At 37.4% G+C, this 16308-nt stretch overlaps 2 protein-coding genes across 3 annotated transcripts in view; one reads left to right on the top strand and one right to left on the bottom strand.

The window, feature by feature from the left end:
- il16 (interleukin 16) overlaps positions 1-6904 on the top strand; it is a 29989-nt gene extending 23085 nt beyond the window's left edge. For both annotated transcript variants that reach the window (XM_059527254.1, XM_059527264.1), the window contains 6 exons: positions 500-1730; positions 2987-3173; positions 4088-4189; positions 4840-5086; positions 5679-5807; positions 6584-6904. In XM_059527254.1, coding sequence (XP_059383237.1) covers positions 500-1730; positions 2987-3173; positions 4088-4189; positions 4840-5086; positions 5679-5807; positions 6584-6768 — 2081 coding nt within the window. In that variant the 3' untranslated portion in view covers positions 6769-6904. The remainder of the gene's footprint in view (positions 1-499; positions 1731-2986; positions 3174-4087; positions 4190-4839; positions 5087-5678; positions 5808-6583) is intronic.
- A 3649-nt stretch (positions 6905-10553) lies between these two features.
- Positions 10554-15187, bottom strand: stard5 (StAR-related lipid transfer (START) domain containing 5). The gene is made up of 6 exons (XM_059521988.1): positions 14643-15187; positions 14512-14561; positions 13722-13854; positions 11493-11610; positions 11271-11364; positions 10554-11135 (listed from the first exon to the last, which is right to left on the bottom strand). Exons 1-6 carry the CDS (start codon positions 14730-14732, stop codon positions 10991-10993), a joined length of 630 nt encoding a protein of 209 aa, XP_059377971.1. The 5' UTR covers positions 14733-15187; the 3' UTR covers positions 10554-10990.
- Positions 15188-16308: the final 1121 nt, after the last annotated feature.

Genomic DNA, 16308 nt, shown 5'->3' with positions numbered 1-16308 from the left:
ACTGTGATGACGCGTTTAACAGTCATCAGCATCTTAAATCCTTGAAAGTTTTTCAGATTTGTATTTTTTACTTTTTGTAACACCATTCTTTGTATTGTACCACCTCTGCATCAAATAAAAAAACAAAACAGTTAATGCTAATGTGAGGGTGTTTCTAATGCAGCGTCTATGGGAGGGAAGGTCAATTTGACATCATTCTCTCTTCTGACTGTCATTATCAGTCTCTCTTAATTTATTTCCTTTTATTGAAAGCCATGAAAACACTATCATGGAGTTTTTCTTTTGCTATTTGAAAATATATTTGTGGTACTCTCCCATTCACTGCTCTTCAAGTTAACCCAACTATGACAACTTCCACTGCTGAGAAACCCGGAAATGGGAAAAAGGTCCATTGTGACAAATATTGGATGTGAGGCAGCATGTGAGTTAGTTCTCACTTTGCACTTCTCTGTTCGACAGCTTATTAAAAGGAAATTAACAGTACACTATTATGTTACAGGTCCAGAGTCCCCATCTAACGTGTGTAGTCCGAGTAAGCGGGTCGGTCTGAGACGTCAGGCTCATTTGGAGGTCAGTACAGATCAACCACTTGACCCCTGGGTAAAGCTGACTGAAAGCCCGGAGAACCAGTCCCACTGCTACAAAACCATGAGTGACCAAAATGGAGATAGTGAGGTTAATGGCACTGCCACTGACCCCACAAACATCAACACAGACTCCATATCTGACCAACCTCCCAATGTCAAAAAAGCCCCACCGGTGGCTCCAAAGCCTGCATGGGCACGTCAGAGCATTAAGAGCATTAAGTCTGGGAAACCGATAACAGAAGCTTTGAAGCATCCGGATAACAGGAGCCACAATACTGGCAGGACCTTTGGGATTAGTCTGAGGGCCGCTTCAACGGGAGCCAATTTGTCAATCAGGCAGAAGATCAGCTCGTTTGAGACTTTCTCAAGTCCTGATGGAGCCGAAAGGCCAAGCAGGCGACTGGCCCCAACTGCCTCTCTTCCTCCAGTGGAGAAGACGACTAAAGCCTCATCTACAGACTACAGCAATGCAGGGAGAACTAAAGTTACCACAAGCAACTTACACAATAATGATGAAAGCCAGTCTACACCAACAATTTCAGCCACCACCCAGCCTCCAGAAGAAGAAAAGCAAGAACCGGCTTCCCTCGGTTCAGATATCATTTCAGAGCCCCATCATTCCCCGGCAGAGGAAGAAAATCAATCAACTTCTCATGATTCGGAGCCCTGTAAGCCAATCTCTGTTGAGGAACCTGCTCTTGACTCCAGAAAAGAGCTTCCACCTGTTACTGAGACTGAGCAGGAACCCTCACCTTCTGAAGAAGATTTGCCCCTTTCAAGCCACGTCCCAAGGAGATCGAGTAGCTCAAAGGAGGTTCCTATAGAAAAAAGTGAAGGTGCAGGAACTCATGCAGTGAGCTTGAGGACCCGGAGTCTACCCCTCAGTCCCTCTTCAGATGCCCCCAACTCAAGTGGCTTGGATGGGGAGAGCCTGGGGATCATCTTGTCCTTCAGCAACCAAGTGTCCAATGCTTTGATGCGATCAATGCAATCCCTGCCGCAGTCCCCTTGCATTCGGTTTGGGAACCCCTGGAGTGCCCCACCAGGATCTCCTCTTCATAACCCAATAGAGGAAGACTCTCCAAGTGAAAATCCCCCACCTTCAACAGCACTAGAAAACAACGAAAAGGGTTTCTCTGTAAGGTATGCAACTTATCCAAGCATATTATCTCTGAAAAACGACGCAGGACAAATGTGCTTGTAAGATGAAAGCATTTGGGGTGTAATTACACTCTGAGCAGTGTTGTGTTGGCTGATGGGAAGGGATAGGATCACTCGCAGGGACTGAAGCCAACAATGTCAGCTTCTTTTATGTTGAGAACTGGCTGCACGATAAAGGCATTGCAGAGGTTTGAATCATTCAGGAATCTGTTTTAAATGAAACAAGAAGCGGAAATGCAGCTCTTTTGAGTTAGTCACAAACAACAGACCATTTCATGCTAATGTCTTGCAAGCTCTCATACTAGTCCTTATCGCTGTTAGAAAAAAAAACACTTTCCTGTCATGCATGTTTGAGCTTAAGTAGTGTACAGATAGGTGTGGTGAGATGTGTAAATTGTAAATGTAAATTGGCCACAGCGTGTGCAAGTGAAACGTAAAATTTGCTTGTAGTTCGAAGAAGTCTAAGGCTGGCCAAACACTTAAAGATTTTAAGCCTGATTTTGAGCCCTCTTTGTCAAATTCCGTCATTCATTACTCACCCTCATGTCGTTCCAAACCTGTAAAACCTTTGTTCATATTCAGAAAAAAAATTAAGATATTTTGATGAAATCCGAGAGCTTTCTGACCCTCTATAGACACGTTCAAGGCCCAGAAAGTTATTAAGGAAATTGTTAAAATAATTTTAACATGAGTGGTTCAACCATAATACTATGAAGCTACGAGAATACTTTTTGTGTGCAAAGAAAACAAAGTTTGTTTTAAAATCGATCTGTGTCCCAGGCCTAAGTTGTCCAATCTTGTTTCTGGATGTCCGGTGTCTTGTTGAGTTTAGTTTCATCCATAATTAAACCCACCTGACAGAGCTAGTCAAGGTATTTTGATCTTTTACTAGAAACTTTCATGCAGGTGTAACAGGTTAGAGTTATACTCTGCAGGACGTTGGCCATCCAGGACCAGGATTGGACACCCATGCTCTAGAACCAATGTTGTCTTGGCAGTATCCCAAATGGAGGTTGAAGGGTTGCAGACGCAGTGGTACCAAACACTGCATATTTTGCATGTCTCCTGCGCCAATGTATATTTTCAATTCATCTTGAAAACCTTGGTTAGCTGGTTCAGGTGTGTTTGAAAAAGGGTTGGAGCCAAACTCTGCAGAATATGGTAGTATTTCAGGAACAGTATTGGCTATCTCTGGTCAAAGGCACTTTTAATCAAGCTAACTTATATCTTGTCTACAGCTTAGCTAAACTGAGAGAGCGTACCATCGAGAGAGGGGAGGAGTGCGAGAAGGAAGAATGGAAACCTGAAGGACCGCTCACTTCAGCCACAGATGTCTGTGCCCAATCCATGTTCTCAGCCCTTCCACCACAGGAGATTCAGCGGATGATCCAGGAAGTCAAGGATCTGGATGAAGACACGCTAAGGGTGGGTTTAGCTCTGGCTTGATGACAATAGAACTGATACAACAAAGTATATGTTGTTGGCTATTGTCTGGCATATATTACTTCCACATCCAGTTCTCTATAACGAAACAGCATAATGTGAAGTGCTCTTAAAGGTCAGTGAACATTCTTTTATGTGGTGCTACATTCTAAAGCTAACTTGCTAGCAAAGTTGAAAAAAATATCTAAAAAGACATGCTTCTGTTGGTCAAGAGTGTGACTTCCTGACTGTGGCAGTGTTGCAATGTTCCTCTTAGGTACTGTTTTGCATTCATGAGCACTATGTACGTACCCTTAGAAATAATTTTTTGTGGTGTAGGATCAAAATGCAGAGAAACAGGAAGTGTCAATATTTTGCAGAAATCTTATGAAGGCAGCCAGCTTTTCTGTTATATAAAGATGGAGAACTGTAAAAGTAATCCAGGATGAGGGGTTAGCTCTATTAGTCTAGTTAGTGGGACTGCGTTATGGACTCAATGAATCAAATAAGCTTTTTTGAATTTTTTATAGTTCATTTTAAATGGTCCTTTGGCATGACAAGAGATCTTGTAAGATAGTACCAGACGCTTATCTGATTTTGACAAAATAGTTATTAACGAGATTCTTAAGTGCTATATAACACTAGGGAAGGCAATATCTCTATATTTCTCTCAAAACTGCATGATGTAATCAAGTGGGAACAGGATCCAGGCCACATGGAAATCATCAGTGTAGCAGCTGTTCTTTACAAAGTGATAAACCCGTGTTCACAAATGCAGATTGTTCTTCAGCATGTTCTAGAATAACAGCTTTGCTAAATGCAGTTCTGCTTACAGTACAGCCACAGATACAAAGAGGGTTTTGAACCACGAAATACTCCATAAACAAGTCTGATTTGGATTTCTTAATGTCCATTAGCAACTGGAAGACATCCATGTTGTGATTCTACATAAAGAAGAAGGAGCTGGCTTGGGTTTCAGCATTGCTGGCGGTATTGATCTGGAGAACAAAGCAACTACAGTGAGTGATGTCTCTGTATCTCCATATAAACCACACACCACAGCTCATCTACTTTACCTGTCAACAGGAGACACAGCCTCTTCAATTTGGTCATCATTTGCACGTGTAGATCGGTATTTCTTTCTTGCTAACCTGAAACACAAAATAAGATCTCAAGCCAAATATCTAAGCTTGAAATCTCTTAAATTTTATTCATGAGTGTAATAAGTAAAAAATTATCAATTTGGACCAGGTTTGACATCACTGACTATAACCTTCCTTTTGCAGTAAGCAAACTTGTTTTTCCACATTAAATGTGAAAATCAATGGCAGAAGGGATGATTTTGTGGACAAACCACTGAAATCTTGGGAAATTAGTGCTCATACTGCTGAAATTTTTGTTTATTTCTTATATATGTCACAAGAGACTACTTCTGAGGTCCTTTTATGAGTTTAGCGGCTAATATCATCATGCACTTTTCACATGAGGCTTTTTTTTTTAAATACTACCCTAAACTTTTAACATCTTTTTAAACAAAGTTTTAACAAACTTCCAGTGGTTCCACTATAAATGCTAAATGTTTACAGTCAATTCTAGCAAAAGAATTGTATATATTTATTTAATGTACTGTTTATGTTTTTTGTTTATTTACTGTATCATGTTCCTTCAGGTTCACAGGGTGTTTCCCAGTGGTCTGGCTGCTCAGGAGGGCACCATAGAAAGAGGAGATGAGGTGCTGTCCATTAACGGTCAAACGCTAAAAAACATCACACACAGCAACGCCACAGCGATTCTCAGGCAGGCTCGCACCATGAAACAGGCGGTGATAGTGGTGTCCAAAAACAATGACCCAGAAGGGAAGGGAGGTGCTAACGCTAATGAGTCCATCTGCAGCGGGGCAGAGAGCAGCGTCACAGGTGGGCCAACATCACTGACGTCAGCACAGAAATGGCATTAATGTTTAATGTCAATGTTTAATAGGGCACAAAAGGAATACAGGAATGTTACCAGAGCTACATGTTGTGTAATAAAAAACAAAACTATATGACTGAAGTCAAATTAAAGCCCTATTTGAACTGGACTAGTTTTCCGTAAGGAGAATTCATGTTTCACAGATGGACTAATTCTATCCAAATCTGACACATCATCTGTTCTTGCACAACTTTAGTGGAAATTGCTGAGAAATTTTACAGTTTTAGATAACTTGGATGGAATATTGGTTTTTCACAATGCTTCGTAACTAAAGCCAAATTTCTTGTGCTGCCATTATGGATTAGTCCTCAGCTGGTGTTTCAAACATCACATTTCACTGGGTTTTATGATAATGTTAATAAAATGTATGTATTATTAATTTGTACGAATGAGGTCGTACAAATTCATACGTAATAATTTGTATGAATGAGGTCGTACAAATTCATACGAATTAGCCACCTCTTAAATATCTGAATTACCACAAGATCAGGCTGGTTAATTCATTCTATGGTTTTTGTTTTAAAAAATGACTCTTAGGGGACGATGGAGGTGAAGTTGAAACAATCGAGTTGGAGAAGAATGCAGGTGGAGTTGGATTTAGTCTTGAGGGAGGAAAAGGCTCCATTAATGGTGACAGACCACTAACAGTCAACAGAATATTTACAGGTGAGACTACAACTAACCCTTAAATGAATGATTCACACAAAAATTTACATTTGCTTGAAGCGTACTTACTCTCAGGTCATTGAAGATTTAAATGAGTTGGTTTCTTTCTCAGAACAGATTTGGAGAAATGTAACATTACATCACTTGCATCCTGAGCAGTGAATGGGTGCCATCAGAATGAGAGTCCAAACAGTAGATTAAAACATCACAGTAATCCATACCAGTCAAGTTCAACAATTAATGTCTTTTGAAGTGAAAAGCTACATTTTTGCAAAAATGTTAAAACGTCTTGATGGACTTATTACAAACATGCTTTTTTTTCACTCTAAAATATTTATCAGCTGTTTTAACTCTCATTCTGACGGCACCCATTCACTGCAGAGGATCCATTGGTGAGCAAGTAATGTAATGCTACATTTCTCCTTAAGAGTACTGTACTGTTAAAAATGCCTTTTTAAAGTGGGAAATAAAACAATGATTATTGGAGTACACTTTATGAGCATATACCATTTCAGTCTTTCTACTTAAAATTCACATCTAATTCAATGCTACTTTGTTTGTAAAATTCTGAGCAAAAAGTGTTTCTTTCATTTTTCAATTCATTTCAGTGTTGCATCAAAATATCCAAAACCTTTTATAAGCTAAAAAATATGATGCGTTTTCTCATTTTGCAAATTTTTACTTTTTGTAAAATTATGTGGGTGCAGATTAAACGTGAGGCTGCAAATTAAAATGCAGCATGAATCTTACAATATATACTGTATTTTCTCTGGCAGGGAGTGATGCGGAGCAAAAGGGGCTGAAATCTGGTGATGAGGTACTGCAGATACAGGACTCGTCTCTGCAGGGTCTCACACGCTTTGAGGCCTGGACACTCATTAAAGGCCTAAATGATGGGCCATTCGCACTCGTCATTAAGAGAAAAAAAGGTGATGTTTCCACTGAGAAGCACCCAGAATAAAATACTGGACTTATCCCAAATTTGAATCAACTTTAAGTTATGCAAAACCTAATTTCAAGCCATGGTGAAATGCCTCCACTTGCTAAAAAAAAATTCACATTACTAATCAGTGTTTTTTAAAATCAGGGTTCCCATTTTTTTTTTCTTACTGCAATCAAGAATGCAGTGAAAAATAACTATTTCCATGACTGGGGAACCCTGTTGAGATCATTCAGTTGCCTTGATTGATCCATTTTACCATTAATGCATATTGACAGTATGACTTTCATCTCCTATATGATGTGCATGATGTGCATCACTGCATGATGTGGTACTACATGATAAGGAAAGCTTGTTTTATAGTGCTTCACTGTGCTGGTATAGGACCGTTTTACTGTCACAATCAGGGATTCATAAAAATTGAAAGTAAAAAAAGATACTTTTCAAGTCTGCCTGTTTTGATGCAATGATTTGCACAAGCCTGTAAATAGTTTCGGATATATTTCTACAAATTTCACCAAAGCAGAAAGTAAAGAACATGTGATGAAGCATTTGTGGTACATGGTTTTCAAGAGATCAGAAATAGAATATTTAAAAATCTTTTTTTTTGTCAAATGCTCCCCTTAACAGTACATTGCTCTAGTTTTTCATCAAAGCCAGAAATAATAAATATATTCCTTTGATATTTTCAAGAATGTCTACAGTATTATCTAACAGAATACACCTTTGATCATTAAAAAAAAATAATAATAACTACTGTGCCTCTGGTATTCTGGTCTTGTTAGTTTTTTTCCCTCTTAAAAAGAAAGACCTTAATATATTGAAACTGTGTCAGAACAAAGATGTTTTACATGTGATTACTTTGTAATGTGCTTTGTTTTAATAATGTTGAAATAAAGTGTGATACAAAATATATATAGTGTCATAGTGTCATTTTTTATATCTGAAAACAGAATCTAAAAGGAGAATCATACAATTGGTTTTACAAAGTGCAATTTTTCTTTGTTTTTGCTTCCAAGTATTAACAAACAGTACACAGACGTCCCACGGTCAATGGCAGGTGGACATATAATAAACCGCATTGAGCAAAAACAGACTAAAAACACATTTGAAATCAACATGAAATGAGAAATGACCTGATTTCAATGCATATTTCTAGGTCTATCACTGCATGTTATTAAAAATAATGTACTGTGAAAATATACTGGCTTGCTTCGCCCGTTACGAACCCGACTTGTCCCATCCAATCATCTGCCTCCATTCTCGTTTGTACTGCCCACTTTTCATGATCCAATCACTTTCAGGAGGATAAAACCAAGTACCGGCAAATGTTTTCTTTTAAATACATATGTTTACAGAAGTAAAATGACTTGCGAGTGACATTTCATGTTGACTTCAAGAAAATGTAAAATCTGGAATAATCAAAAACTCTCACTTGACAGAACTGACAAACTGCTTTCGGAATGTAAATGAGTGTGTTATTAAAACATACAGAGAACTTTGCACAATACTACTAAAGTCAAGCACACATTTCTTGCAAAAACGGATGTAAAATCTAGACTCCCAAAATAAGCCTGAAATGCACTAGAGCACACTGCTCATTTACAGTATAAAAAAGCACACATTTTCAGGCCATGAGCATGCGTTCACAGTAATTTCACTAACAGCATACAAGCATAAAAACACTAAGTACCTACTGGTTGAGACGCATGTCAGGAGGTCAATCATGCAGCTAGACACAAATGGGCAAACAGTAATTGCAGAGGTCAAGAAATCACACAACACACACTGGGTTCTCTCTGAGGTCAGTCATATTAGTGATATATTAACAGTCCCTTTGTCCACGTGCGATTAGAAGGCCAAAATAGGATTAATTTCTACTATGTCTATGAAAAAGAAAAATCATAATTTCCATATTTTTTGAATGTTTTAAAAAGGTTGGGCAAAACTGTCATTTTAAAAAAATGCACTCCCTTTTATTCCATGCATGTAAATTTAAATTGAACTGGCCACGTCTCACAGGATGCAAAATTAGAATAGAATTTGAAATGAGATTTAAAATTCAAATATGTTCAAATTCAAATCAAACAACAGAGGAACTCTTTAGCCAAACACAATCATTTTGACTTTTGGGAAAATTTGAGCATTTGGGAAAATTAAAGGGAGATTTCACACCAAACCTGTATGAGTCTGAACCAAACAGTTGCTGGTAGCCATTTACTTCCATTGTTTGTTTGTTTTTTTACACTATGGAAGTAAATGGCTACCAGCCATAATTTGGTTTACCTACATTCCTCTTCAGCAAGAATACAGAATAATAATATACTATATTATATATTATTTTAAATATTTCAGATGATTTCTTTACATTTCATTCAGTCACTTGTTTAATTAAACTTACATAAATTACAGTAAATTCTTATTCAAATTCTGCACCCTGTTCTTGAACTCAATTCATACTCAGGAACTAAAAAAATGTGGTCATTCTTAATGACTCTGATTCCACACAGGATTCCACTCAACTCCCTGTTCTATTAGAATTCTCATTCATCTTAATGGCAGTTGCTCATCTGGCTGGCACAGGACTAAGTGGATGAGGATACTTGGATAAACAAACACAAGGATACTTTTGATTGGCCATCAGTGGAGAAAAAAGCTTTATACTGGTTAAATAATCACCAGTGGGGTCACTGGGGTCATGCTAACCAGATAAACCTTGAGCCTGCTAGTCTTTTATCATTATATCTAACATCCCTCATCATAATTCTATCATGATTTTTCTGGCCTTTTTTTGTCAGTCTCAAAAATACAGTACATAAACTCAGCTGTGTTAACCGAGAACAGCAGCGATTGCAATTCTTCAAATTGGTCTGAAGATATATGTCTGTCAGTAAACATTGATCTGCCAAAGCCTTAAATGCACTAAAATATCTCTATTCAAATATAGAAATACTTCAAATATCTATCAAGAGCTCTGTGACTCAAATAAAAAGCTTATGGCTTAAATACTTTTGTTCCCAACCAAGAGTATGGAAATAACTTTCACTGTAGCTTCTGATTACACTGCAAAAAAAGAGATGCTATTCCTCAGTTATTTTGTCTTGCTCTGTGGTGCAAGCTTCTAAAAAATGTTTAAATCAAGAAGCAAAGTGACCTGTTTCTGAGAAATATATCCAAATGGGGTTTGGATATATTTGAACAAAAATAGATCAATTTCAGACCCCTCTGACAAATATTTCCTTTTTTAAGTATAAACTCAATTAATTTTGTGGCGTTCAATTCAGTTTTAGACTTCATATATTAATTCTGCATCTCAAGTAATTGTATCTTAAGGATGTTGAGATATTTGATCAGTAAAAATATCAAGATAAAAATAACGAGGAAAATATTCATTTTTTGCAGTGCATGCAACACTGAATTTATCATGAATTTATATGCTTTCTGCACCTATTTAGGGCCTTTTTAAGACCTTAATTTGTGTAAAAGTGAATTAAGCCTAAGATCTGCAGAAACCCTGTAAGAGTTTCTGCAAAATGCATAAATGTATAATTTTTTGTGCAAAAGTTATCAGATTTTCTGAAATAATGTCAAACAAAATGTTCCAGTACTCTTAACTCTGTATAAAACGGCCTATGTGCAAGTGTGTTTGGACATGTGTTACTATCGGAAGAATCAGGAATAAATCTAAAAGTACAGTAAACTCACTTTCCACTAAAGCTTCATTTAATGCAATTAAGTGTGTCAAATTTTTTAAATATTCACATTTGTGACCCTGGACCACAAAACCAGTCTTAAGTGTCAATTTTTTTTAAATTGAGATTTATAAATCATCTGAAAGCTGAATAAATAAGCTTTCATTGATGTATGGTATATTAAGCTTGGGTAATATTTGGCAGAGATACAACTATTTGAAAATCTGGAATCTGAGGGTGCAAAAAAATCAAAATACTGAGAAAAATCGCCTTTAAATTTGTCCAAATTAATTCTTAGCAATGCATATTGCTAATCAAAAATTAAGTTTTGATATATTTATGGTAGGAAATGTACAAAATATCTTCATGGAACATGATCTTTACTTAATATCCTAATGATTTTTGGCATAAAAGAAAAATCAATAATTTTGACCCATACAATGTATTTTTGGCTATTGCTAAAAGTATATCCCAGCGACAGAAACTGGTTTTGTGCTTCAGGGTCAAATTTAAGTTTAAAGGGGGTTATTATCTATAAAGTGCCGTTGGTGCTATTTCAGCGATTTTACGGCTTTGGTCAGGTTGCTGTAAAACTCCACCATACTACTGGGGAAAAATGAATCGACAACCGAACGAGGAAGCAGACCTCCAAGATCAGTCTGGAAAAAGCTGAACAGCTGCGTTTTGCCTGGTTCCCTACAGAGAGAGAGAGGAAAAAAGTAAACATTTTATGCCACTCATGAACCAGCGCATGCATCTAAAATGTAATTTTTTGCCACCATCTGCTGTCTGATGATTGAATTACATCAACCAAAGACGTGAGAAACTCACCCAGGAACAGGAACACAAAAACAGCCACATGGATGGTTGAAGCCTCTGACATAGCCAGGTTGAGGAGGACAGTTTGGATGGCTTACATTGGTAGCTATAAATCGATGACAATATCAATAAAAGCATTATTAAGATAGTCGTCTAATGCTAATTTATAATGACCCTGTGATTCTATTCAGTGTCAGATTCAGATCCAATTAAAGGAGTAAAGGCCATGCGTACCATTTGATGAAACTGTGCCATCCTCATAGCGTTTAACGGAAATAACATCAACAAAATCTCGAGGTGATATAATACCCATAGCAGCCGAAGGTGTGACTGTTCGACAGATTGAAATATCCTATGGAATGAAAAAGGAAGGATATAGAAATTTATAAATCTACTGTTGCATGATCTCTGCTTTATGTACAGTCGTGGCCAAAAGTTTTGAGAATTACATAAATATTAGTTTTCAAAAAGTTTGCTGCTAAACTGCTTTTAAATCTTAGTTTCAGTTGTTTCTGTGATGAACTGAAATATAATTACAAGCACTTCATACGTTTCAAAGGATTTTATTGACAATTACATGACATTTATGCAAAGAGTCAGTATTTGCAGTGTTGGCCCTTCTTTTTCAGGACCTCTGCAATTCGACTGGGCATGCTCTCAATCAACTTCTGGGCCAAATCCTGACTGATAGCAACCCATTCTTTCATAATCACTTCTTGGAGTTTGTCAGAATTAGTGGGTTTTTGTTTGTCCACCCGCCTCTTGAGGATTGACCACAAGTTCTCAATGGGATTAAGACCTGGGGAGTTTCCAGGCCATGGACCCAAAATTTCAACATTCTGGTCCCCGAGCCACTTAGTTATCACTTTTGCCTTATGGCACGGTGCTCCATCGTGCTGGAAAATGCATTGTTCTTCACCAAACTGTTGTTGGATTGTTGGAAGAAGTTGCTGTTGGAGGGTGTTTTGGTACCATTCTTTATTCATGGCTGTGTTTTTGGGCAGAATTGTGAGTGAGCCCACTCCCTTGGATGAGAAGCAACCCCACACATGAATGGTGTCAGGATGCTTTACTGTTGGCATCACACAGGACTGATGGTAGCGCTCACCTTTTCTTCTCCGGGCAAGCCTTTTTCCAGATGCCCCAAACATTCGGAAAGGGGCTTCATCGGAGAATATGACTTTGCCCCAGTCCTCAGCAGTCCATTCACTATACTTTCTGCAGAAGATCAATCTGTCCTTGATTGTTTTTTTTGGAGAGAAGTGGCTTCTTTGCTGCCCTTCTTGACACCAGGCCATCTTCCAAAAGTCTTGGCCTCACTGTGCATGCAGATGCGCTCACACCTGCCTGCTGCCATTCCTGAGCAAGCTCTGCACTGGTGGCACTCCGATCCCGCAGCTGAATCCTCTTTAGGAGACGATCCTGGCGCTTGCTGGACTTTCTTGGACGCCCTGAAGCCTTCTTTACAAGAATTGAACCTCTTTCCTTGAAGTTCTTGATGATCCTATAAATTGTTGATTTAGGTGCAATCTTAGTAGCCACAATATCCTTGCCTGTGAAGCCATTTTTATGCAACGCAATGATGGCTGCACGCGTTTCTTTGCAGGTCACCATAGTTAACAATGGAAGATCAATGATTTCAAGCATCGCCCTCCTTTTAACATGTCAAGTCTGCCATTCTGACCCAATCAGCCTGACATAATGATCTCCAGCCTTGTGCTCGTCAACATTCTCACCTGAGTTAACAAGACGATTACTGAAATGATCTCAGCAGGTCCTTTAATGACAGCAATGAAATTCAGTGGAAAGGTTTTTTTGGGGATTAAGTTAATTTTCATGGCAAAGAAGGACTATGCAATTCATCTGATCACTCTTCATAACATTCTGGAGTATATGCAAATTGCTATTATAAAAACTTAAGCAGCAACTTTTCCAATTTCCAATAGTTATGTAATTCTCAAAACTTTTGGCCATGACTGTACTAAATCATTGCAATGCCATGTGAATCATGAACATCTCAATGCAAATTAAAAATAAGAATTATTAATAGTGAAGCAAAGGGAAATGGCAAAAATAGTTACTGTTTTCGAACAGGTATCCCACATACTTCTCTCTTCAGACACTGATGGGACAAACACCCTCACGCTAAACTCACGCTATTGGTTGAGCAAATGTTGCTCGTTGGGCTGGTTTGTAAACTCAACAATCAGATCAATGTGCCATACACCCAGTGTTTACACTTTTCGGGATGTTAGCCAACAAATGACTTACTTCTAGCTGGCTGTCCACATTAAACTGGGATTCAAGAGACTGTACAATCAACGATCTTTGACAATTTTAAATAAGAATCCTGAAATAAAACACTGTTTCATAGACTAAACTGTAAGAGGAACCGGTCAGGTCATATGATTTAACTCAACAATGATCTCCTTTCACATGGGTGTGTATTTGTGTTTTTCTTACCGAAGACACCTGCTCAAGCAGCTCAAACTTTTTTATATTAGCATCCCATTTTACACGTAGCCCATTGATTTCAGGTTTCAAGCAGTCCCACACCTTCTCTGGACTGCCATTGACAATCCCCTCACCCTTATACCTAAAAACCCCAAAGAACACACAATCACTGCTCATGCATACGGGACAAAGGTTAATGTCAATGCTGCCGTGATGTTTGCGCACAATGTCGACGACACCGTGCAAAATGCTAGAAAAAAAAAAAGATTAAATATGCAGAATGTAATGTGAATATTAATAAGTAAATGTTAATACAATTGATAATTGTATAAATCACTGTACTATATATATATATATATATATATATATATAATGTTTATTAAGCAACATTACAGAGTTCTCACCTTTTCAAATGTACTTACACACACAAATACATATATATATATATATATATAATTTTTTTTTTTATACAAATAATGAAATTCTGGGAAACATATTGTTTCACATTCTTACAAAAACGAATCAGCATCCATGTACGCCATAAACAAAGCAAATGTTTCAAAACAATTAATTTTCAGAACATTATACAGAAATCATCACGTTTGTCCTCAGTCTCACAGGCTGAATAGCCTAATGCTCAGTTTTATGAGTGAATAACATTTCTCATATAGCCTAATAGCTATGTAAGAGAGGTTTCGCTCACTAAAGTATTTATACAACACATGCGCGAGAAGTCAGCACATATGACGTCACGGTGACAAATTCAGGATCATAGTTTAATTTACAAATGTATGCTTACACATATCCCGCGAATTCACAAGAGGGTCTCCAACACACCACAACATCATTCTAGAAATAAAACACAATTTTTGTTTATTGACCAACAACTGCAAAAGAGGACAAAATTACTCAGTTCTGTTGAATACTTACATTTTTCTTGCACGTTTTCCATCCGGACTCGTCTTTTCTGTAGCTCAACAGACGGTCTTCCACTGATCTGGCCATTTGTATGTAATCCATTACGATGAAGAGCGGTTATATTGTTTATTTTATATATTACTTTATCGCTTGTCCTGCACAGGTAACGTTATTCAAATCGTTTTGTCGGGAGCTGCTAAATAGCGTCAAATTAAACAATTTACCTTCGATTCTTCCGGGATCTTTGTTCAAGTAACTTACTTACACTAACAGTTGCTACAGTTAAATATGCCAGTTTCTGCTATAATAGGTCAGATGTTTTCGGTTCATTCATTAGTTACAGATGATCAGTAACTGTCATCGCGACCGACCGAATAATGATACAGTTCAACAGAAATCAACGGAACGATGCAATTAAACATGCGCGATCAAAACGATAAAAAAGAGACAATTAACCCGTCTAACGCCATACAATCATCATAACTAAAAAAGAAATCAGTAAAAGGCCACTTCCTTAGTCAGTAGCTCGTCAGAAGAATGTTGCATTCTGGGAATTTGAGTTTTCTGGGTTGATCCTGTTTTACAGGACGTTGACTCGCCCTTATTGTCTAATGTATTGTTAAATAAACACAGACTTGTTTAAATATGAATTAGTTTCATAAAAAATATTTTATTAATATCCCATTTAGATGAACATGGAGCAATTTTGAATAATCGAGCTACTTTTGTTTGAGCAGATGTTGTCTTTTTATCTATAATAAATAGAATTCTGTAGTAGGCTATTAACAATGGTTTTGATTAGTTTTGCTGTTTTGAAGTGTATTATCTCAAAACATTATATCCTTTGATGAAGTTACAGAAATCAGTACACCAAAAGCTGACAATCTCATCTAAACTCATTTTTAAAAATGGAATGCACTATTTACAACGGCCACTTAATAAAAAATCGGTGAGAGCAAACCAGTGCTAAAACAGAGGGTTTCATGACCCTTTAAAAAAGCATTAAAATTACTTGACTGTCAATACCTCACAGTGCGTTTAAAAAATGAAGAAATTTCCTTATAGCTTACCTGCAACACACACGTTCATAACCCTTCTGGACTCAAATAGAGTTTTTTTTTTAACCTGTTAATCTAAATATTGATATTCAAAGTGTTGAGTTAATCATAAGTGCTTAGTGGGAACTCTTGCATAACCTTTTCCCCTGTTGTCCATGATCATTTGGATCAATAACACAATACCCACACACACTGAGGGGGAAAAGTCTCTGATGTGGGTTCTTCACTGGTTGATTCTTACATTTTTATTTTATTTTCGTACACACCCAATCTTGAATTCACGTTTTTCAGCCTTGAATCAGACAGCACAGTCTGCAAATATCTAAACATTATAATTATGATTTTTTTTTCAGATTTAATAGAAATCTCGATAGGCTACATGCAAAGTATACAGGGTAGTTATTTATTTGTGCTTTACGAGGCAAAACTGCAACTTTTATACGATAAACCTATATGTATTACACCAAATAACTGGCTCTATTCCAAAACCAAGCTTCTACTGCTTCGGCAGCTGATTGTAAGCAGGGATCCTAACTACAATGGGAATTCATAAATGACTGGAACACACCTCATAGACAGCCCCTGGCATTCAAAGTTTATCATTTATTTATAATGCACTA

Source organism: Carassius carassius, chromosome 3, assembly GCF_963082965.1.
Source record: "Carassius carassius chromosome 3, fCarCar2.1, whole genome shotgun sequence".
NCBI classification, from domain to species: domain Eukaryota; kingdom Metazoa; phylum Chordata; class Actinopteri; order Cypriniformes; family Cyprinidae; genus Carassius; species Carassius carassius.
The sequence above is the reverse complement of the archived record's forward strand: the minus strand, read 5'-3'. Positions and strand labels throughout refer to the sequence as shown.